This window comes from Vombatus ursinus, unplaced genomic scaffold (genome assembly GCF_900497805.2).
Source record: "Vombatus ursinus unplaced genomic scaffold, bare-nosed wombat genome assembly UNPS02014773.1, whole genome shotgun sequence".
NCBI lineage: Eukaryota > Metazoa > Chordata > Mammalia > Diprotodontia > Vombatidae > Vombatus > Vombatus ursinus.
The window spans coordinates 43620247-43628334 of record NW_020954551.1 but is presented as its reverse complement, the minus strand read 5'-3'; the positions used below and the strand labels follow the sequence as shown (position 1 = coordinate 43628334).

At 41.7% G+C, this 8088-nt stretch overlaps 1 protein-coding gene across 2 annotated transcripts in view; it reads right to left on the bottom strand.

Annotated features, from left to right (window-relative positions):
- Positions 1-287: 287 nt before the first annotated feature.
- Positions 288-8088, bottom strand: part of RAB7A (RAB7A, member RAS oncogene family) — a 51401-nt gene continuing 43600 nt past the window's right edge. For both annotated transcript variants that reach the window (XM_027863825.1, XM_027863824.1), the window contains 4 exons: positions 7264-7390; positions 4647-4865; positions 3186-3314; positions 288-1665 (listed from right to left, as the gene is read on the bottom strand). In XM_027863825.1, the coding sequence (XP_027719626.1) occupies positions 1570-1665; positions 3186-3314; positions 4647-4865; positions 7264-7390 (571 nt within the window). In that variant the 3' untranslated portion in view covers positions 288-1569. The remainder of the gene's footprint in view (positions 1666-3185; positions 3315-4646; positions 4866-7263; positions 7391-8088) is intronic.

The following is an 8088-nucleotide window of genomic DNA, read 5'->3' as shown; positions in this document are numbered from 1 at the left end:
TTCAGCATGAATCTGATCCCCTAACAAGATTAATGTCATTTCCTATAATGTACTATTTCCACATCAGCCTAAAAATAACTTACTTGCTTGTTTGTTTATTTAGTGGGGTGAGAGGGGGAAGCAGAAATGAGAAGATCCTTTGTGTGTTGAAGTGACAGAACTGCTAATTGCAGAGACCTGGAAAATCTTTTGGATTGTTAAGTAGCTCAGTAATTAGCTGAAGTGATTTTTATTAGCTCCTTGGACCAGAGGTGGTGGTGGAAATAAAGACAGGGAAAAACAAGATGGTCATTGTTCTTGTTAAATTTTATTGGCATCACGTTCATCTCTTTACAGAAGAACTCAGCCCACACCCTAGAATGTAGACCTCTGGAAAATAGGGAGAAGTGCTCCATGTAAGCAAGCTACAATGCAGGAACAGATACTAGGGAGGGCAGCTAAACTGTAAATTTCTCCATACCAAAGAAACAGTAATATGGGCAATACTGGGGCAGGAGGAGAGGGAGGAGGAACAAGTTTTCTAGCCTAAGAATACCACAACCCAGAAAGGAGCGCCTTCTAGAACAAAGGTAAAATCACTAGAACGGATCTGTAGATTTTCCTTTTTTACTTTCGTAGAATGCTGATTCAGTGGAGGTTTTAAAATGTGGAGCAGGGAAAAAACAAGAAGAATTTTAAGACCTGCAAATGGTCTCCATTAATCCATTGCACACATCAATGTGTAACGCCAATCACCCTTTTGAAAATTTAGACACAGAAATGTAACTAGATAACCCCCCTCCCCCCACCAAGGAGATGAAAAGCTTTTTGGCTCTTAAGTCTTCAATAAAAAGGCTTACGTAATTCTTGATTCTACTGTACAGAATACTGCCTCTAGCTGGACTTCAAAATTCTGTATTGCTAGCACTCTGCAATCCAGAACAAAGTTCTCCCCTCATCCTACATACCTGCATTACAGGACTTAAACACATAATCCAAGAATTTCTTACACTAATTTATACATTTTAATTGGTTGCATATATTAACATGTACTATAAGATTTTTCCTAAGAAGCATTACATAATAAATGGATACTGTAAAAAGATCTGATTAGTTAAAAGTAACAAGCATTAACAGATACATACAAAACTCCACCTAGTTAAACTGGGTGTGAGCTTGCAATGAACTATGGGTAACCAGCCTTCCCAGGTGCAGCCTTCACAAGGAGGAAGAAAAAAATGAGACAGTTTAAAAAACCAGGTAACTAATTATACACAGATTAACTGTCAACAGTTTTTCTCCACTGGATGAATGGAAATGTTTCCAATGTCAAGCCCACATCAGAACTAATTCTTTCCACAAATGACCGGTCCTGCTAGTGTACAGAACAGCTGATGTGGAGGGGCTGACATGGAGCTGTGTACAGAAATGGGATCATGTTTGCTCGTGGCAGATTTGGGTGACATTTTTTGGCAGCTGGAAATGGGAGAATTGATTTCTTGTTTGTTTGACTAGGAGAGGGGGCTTGTGTCTGAAGGCCTAAGTGTGATATTCGTTTGTGAAGGGCTCTGTGCTCTACCCGCAGCCTCTTCAGCAGCTGCAGCTTTCAGCAGAAGCCTTTGCTCGGTCGTTCTTGTCCAGTTTGATGGGCTCCGGGAATTCATTGTACAGTTCCACCTCCGTTTCCTGTGTGGGACAAAGGACAAGAAAAGTGATGCAGAAGCAGCCAAATAACAGTAAGGCAACTACATGCGGGAGGAGATTTGTTTTCAGGAACCTACCGTCAGTAACCTCTGTCAAAACCCAACTAACACAGACAACAATGACTTCTGTGTCAGTATGCTGGCAGTTTAACAGAAGGGGTGGAATTTTCCCCAAGTGTCTAGAAATGATCTTGATCTCCTACCCCACAGCACTTTTCTCTTTGTTATTCTTCTCTATAACGCTGTTTGTCCCCCCCCCACTACGTTCTTAGCTTCCTGAGGGTAAGAGACCACCCAATTCTAGTTGGCAGGCATTGGAGAGACAAATACCAAACACAAAACTACACTGGATCTCCCCCGAGAAGCTAATATCCTTTTTTTTTGGGGGGGGGGGCTGGGCAATGGGGTTAAGTGACTTGCCCAGGGTCACACAGCTAGTGTTACATGTCTGAGGCAGAATTTGAACTCAGGTCCTCCTGAATCCAGGGCAGGTACTCTATCCGCTGCGCCACCTAGCTGCCCAAGAAGCTAATATCCTACAAACCCAACATACAGACAATGAAGGAGTCTCGGGAAGCAGGGGGCACTGCACAATGGGAGTGGGAACAGGGTGGGAGTCCTGTTATGGAGGAGGTAGTAGCAGCTCAGCTATGGTTTTAATTAAGACCATGTAAATTCTACAAGGTGGAAGGGATATGGGGGCAAAAGCCTTTGTTGCCAAGCCAAGGAGCTTGTACTCAGGTGTGTCAAAGACCTTTCTGGCAGTCCGCTGAAACCTATCTACCCCTTATCAGAAAAATTTTTGTGTTTTTAAAAATGTACAATTTAAAGACATGCTAAATTTCAATTAGAAGTTAGTGAAAATAAAGCTGTGATTCTGTATCCACTTCCCCACCCAAATTCACAGACTTTAGAAGTAAAGAATTCTCTGAAGAGGCAATAGGAAGCCTTTACAGATTTTTAAATACAGGGGTGATGGTCTGCTCTACATCTTAGAAACATTAATTCAGCAGCTGTGTGGAGGATGGAGTAGAGGGGGGTAAAAATGGAAGGCAGGAAAATAAGAGGCCACTGCTATGAAACTGATACAGGACAAATGCTGTAAACGGAGAGAAAGGCGAGACAGCTGTCCAAGATTTGGCTACTAATTGGATATTTGGGGGGGTGGGAGGGTTAAAAACTCCAAGATTGTGAACCTGGGTGACATGCCTGGGGACATATCTAAACTCTTGTATCCTCTACAGGTCCTTATATGTAGTAGGTGTTCAAATTTGGTTGATCAAGTGATGAGGTCAAAATATCTATCATTATCATATTATAATAGATGAAACATTTAGGATATTCGGGTAAAAAGCAATTAAAGTAAAATCAGTAAGACTATGTTTCAAGGGTGGGAATGCTACGTCAACCATTTTGTCCATACAAAAGGCCTAGAATGCCAATCCCCAGGCAGATCAGTGGTTAGAGTCACTAGAGGGAGACAGATCGTTCCCTGATACTTACCTGTTTAAGTGCATTTCGTGCAATGGTTTGGAAAGCCTGCTCCACATTGATGGCTTCCTTGGCACTGGTCTCAAAGTATGGGATGTTATTTTTGCTGTAGCACCAGGCCTGTGCTCGTTTTGTGCCAACCTGTCAGAAGCAGAGGAAAGGCAAGATCTAAATGAGGCTTTGGTCTCATAAATGGTTCTGAATTATATTTAAAAGATTAAAATACACGCTCAACACTTACATATGGATGGATGTATGCATGATATGAGAGAGGAGGGAGCAAAGGAGTGGGAGACAGAGAAAGTGCACCCAACAAATCTCCTATTGTGGAGATCAGTTGAAACTTTGGGAGTACTACAGTTTTTTCTAAGGTGTATGGGAGAGTATTAGCAGCTCAAATAAAGTTTGTGGCTTTAATGAGTTATATCAGTTATTATATGATACCTAATCAGGTTCTATTGGCCACAAAAGATATTTTACACAGACTCTACACCAGCTACTACCGTTAACTATCTTCTGCCTAGCAGCCTTCATGTCCTTAGGAGGTCCCTGGAAGCTGAGAGGGTCTGGGGGTCTGTTTACTGCCAGTGTTATTTCAGGCCCACTGATGAGCATCCTAAAGCTCCAGAATAGCCATATGCTCCTGGCATGGCCTCGGTGGGAAAGAAAGCTGCCTCTGGACAACAGTGGGAGGAGAGGCTACCAATAAGATCAAGACGTGAATGGAATTTAGTTAAAACCAGAAAAGCTTGATGCTCCTTGAGTATTTACCAAGCTCACTTCCTCCCCCCCCCCCCTTCCTGAACTGACTCTACTTTGGACAATTACCACCATTCTTCTTCTTCTTCTTTTTTTTTTTGCTGAGGCAATTGGGGTTAAGTGACCTGCCCAGAGTCACACAGCTAGTGAATGTTATGTGTCTGAGGCCGAATTTGAACTCAGGTCCTCCTGACTGAAGGCCCGTGCTCTAGCCACTGTGCCACCTAGCTGCCCCAATTACTATCATTCTTGTCAGATAATAATTGGCAAGCAATTCCCATCTTAGGCTAATGGGAGATAGGGAGCCATTTCTCTGATGGTTTTAATAAACCAGCACCAAGAGCGGGATCATGTCCAAGAACCTAACTTTCATTAGTCAGTGTTCTTGTGTTTGTATCACACCACATTCAAGAAAGAAAGGCTATAGCTCAGCTCATCCCTAGGCAGGTTTCTGCAAAAGCCCAGTTATTAGACACATGAAGAAAGGGGAAGCCTTTCCTTCTAAAGTGCTGCCCCCACTTCACTCAAGTGTAAAAAGCAAGGCTCAAGACCTTTCAGTGCTCTAAGCATGAAGCCCTTTATCCAAGTCTGGCTGCTTCAGGTGATTCCTCTAATCCACATGTTTGCTATATACATTTCACATGGTACATTTTTAAAGATTCAAAAATTGAGGCTTTTCCCATCTTCTAAGTGAGAGAAGGGCACATCACTTACTTGTCTGTTTTCTAGGTCAATCTTGTTTCCCAATACAACAAAGGGGAAGTTTTCAGGATCCCTGGGACTGGCTTGGATGAGAAATTCATCTCTCCAGCTGTCAAGAGTTTTGAATGTGTTAGGGGCAGTCACATCAAAGACCAGGACGCAGCAGTCTGCTCCTCTGTAGAAGGCCACACCGAGGGACTGAAATCGTTCTTGCCCTGCTGTGTCCCAGATCTTTGGGAGACAAAGGGTTTATCTGTCAGTTATTTGTCAGAACATTGTACAACACAAATAGTTGGGGCATAGAAGAAAGGAGAACACAAAATGACTGTTGCTATTACCATCACCCAGAAGAAATCAAAGCTGGCCCTGTGATTAAGAACTTCAAATCAGAAAAATGGATGAGCAACATTTGCAAATGTAATGGCCCTTGAGAGGGAGAGATTTTGGGGGTAGAAGAGAAAATAAATGGAAACTAAAACACAAAACCCACAATCTTTGGAATGTAATAACCTAGTTCAAGTAGCTCAATGCTCAGCACATGTGTCCTCAGGAAGGAGGCAACATCTATGACTATAAGAGAAAAGTCACTGTCCACAGATCATTAGGCAGGGGCAGCCAGATCATGCTTCACTGAGGAAAGGACAAAATAGCTTTAGATATAAAGTCATAACTGCAGTTTTCCAGGCAAAAGCAACCCCTCATTTTTGTGGAAGGCCTGTGGACAACCCCCTAGTTCTCTCATCTACCCTTCTGCCACTAACCTACCGTTGCCAGAATGCCTACCAGGCTTGAGTTCACACAAAGGGATGTGATGTAACCTCTTATGATGTTTGGTATACCACTAAAATATGGATTAGATAAAATTATGAAAATTTCCATGTTTCCAGAAGCAACATTAATACTCTACATCTAAGAAATCAGATATATCTGTACCCATTTCTATGGGAAATACAGAGTACCTCCTTTTAGTGTTTGGGGGAGAAATTCCCCATTAATGATTCTGGTGAGCAGAAGGTAGGGATTTTATTACTATTATTTACCATTAGTCAGAAGGCATCAATAATGGCATGGCTTTTATTCATGGGTTTAACTTTATTTCTAAATACAGTCCATTGTCTTACCTTGCCAAAAAAACATCCCCAAAACAAATAGAACTTGGTTCCTTTGCCAAACCAAACATCTACTATATTTAATTATGTTGTAAACAAATGAGCTTGATGAAAATCGAATCATATACCACTCAGCATTAGCCCTACATATATTATTTCAGACTACCGAAACAAGCCCAAACCTGAAAGGGCCTAAGTTCTGCTACTTAGCACACTTTTCACCAATGTACACACTCCTAGGCAAAAAACCCACGATGAACTGAATCAGACTTCAGAGGTCATTAAGAGTTAACATGTTCTGGGGAGAGTTAAAAGACATATAGCATCAAGCTACAAACTAAAAGAAATCAGTTCATCATATATGACACACCTGGCTCATCGCCACTAGCCAGGAACCGTACTAAACACCCAGTTGCAGGACAAATAATGGTTATGGAATATAGATGTAGCTAACCCAACAGCAATGAAGTGGGATAACTACAAGCGAGGAAGGCAGAAGCAGCAGCTTAAAGGATTTAAAGTAAGAGTGTTAAGAACTTAAAAGCCTAAGGACGCCTGTCATAACATTGTAAGAATGAGAGTAGACTTCTCAGAGAGAAAAAGAACTAGTAGTTCTATACTCGCTTTTGAAGTCCTAACTCTACATGATCTTTGGAAAACAGTCTCTTGTGCCACAAATGTAACGTACTCTAGTGGTCACATACAGGTTACCTATCGGGCAGAAGAAGAGATCAGGAGCAGAGAACTAGAAGGATCTTGGGATAGTCAAAGTACATGGTGATTGGTAGATCTGATATGACCAAGAACAAAACATTAAGATTTGATGTGAAAGAGTATGAAGAGAGCCTAGAATAATTTCAAAAGGGAGAACTATGTCGAATCACAAGAAAAACTGGGAATAGGTGACTTCCCACAAGTCATGCAGGAAAGAGAGATTTTTTTATCATGTGAAGCACTTAGAACCAGGTTACCAAGTGATGGGAAACATCTCAAATAGGCCTACCATCCCATCACAAAGTGTTTTTAAGGTATTTTTGTAACCTAGTCTAACCTCATCATGGAGGATCATGTAGTGAGGTGACCCTGATCGATGCCAAAGTTGGCCTAGAGAGTTTTGTACTTATCCACAAAACAACATGAAGGACTGACTGATAAACTGTCTCGCAGATAAGAAAGTCACCTGCTCTCAATTTCCCACACTTGGGAATGTGCTGTCCAATTGCTAACCAAACAAATTCTTTCTAGAGGGATCGAAAGGGCCTTAAAACACTTTCAAGTTAAGCTAGATCACTAGCAGAAACACTAGAGCAGAAGCAAATCCTGTATCCAGCATTCTAAGTATCAGAATTATATCAGAAGATAGAAGTGCTGATGTAAACTGTTTTAGGCCATTCTTGATCTCTTTTGGTAGCGAGATTTGAAAAATCAAGAGGGACTGCTCTTACTTTTTGCTACTCACGGGCAGGAGTAGGAGAGGGCAGGGCATCACTAAAGACCCGTAACACGTGAAGTTGCTTTACCTGCATCGTCACTAGTCTGTCATCCACCATCACTTCCTTCGTCAGAAAGTCTGCTCCTATTGTTGCTTTGTACTGATTACTGAATTTCTTGTTCACATACTGGTTCATGAGTGAGGTCTTACCCACCCTAAAATGGAAGAAAAACCACAAATAAGAGCTGACTCGCAAAGTGGGGCAGAAAAGAAACTACAGATTTGAACCTACAGATTACTCAGACTACGCTTTAAGCCCCTTCCCACAACTTCTTTTTTTGATCAGAAAGTGCTCCTAGAATCACTCAAGTGCCCATGTACTTGATCCTGCCGTTCAGTAGTCACCTCAACCCCAACCCCACCCAACCCACAAGAGTTCAGGGTATTTGGAACTCGCATATATTCTCTAAGTGACGCTACTTAACTGTCAGACCTAGGTTAGGGAGGATACAAGAACCAGGGTTCAACGTTTTCTTGTTGATTCTAAAGGCAGCATAAGTAAAGGAGCCACTATTCCAAAAATACCAATTCGATTGTGAATGTTTCCCAGGTAAGTGACTGATATATTTACTTTACTGAAGCTGCACTACTGGCTAAGAATTGGCTCTTATGGTAGATCAGAGTTGTGTTATAAAACTTAATCTACAGAGGAAGAGAAAAAATGTCAACGAATAACCCTTTGGTAAGTGGCTAAGTACCACGCCTTGTGAATGGAAAGTGAGAAGGTAGAGAGGGAGGAAGGAAAAGAAAAGAAAAAGCAAGAAAGAGTCTCTACTCAAAAGGCTTACATTCCATCAGGTAAGGAAACACACACACACACACACACACACACACACACACACACACACACACA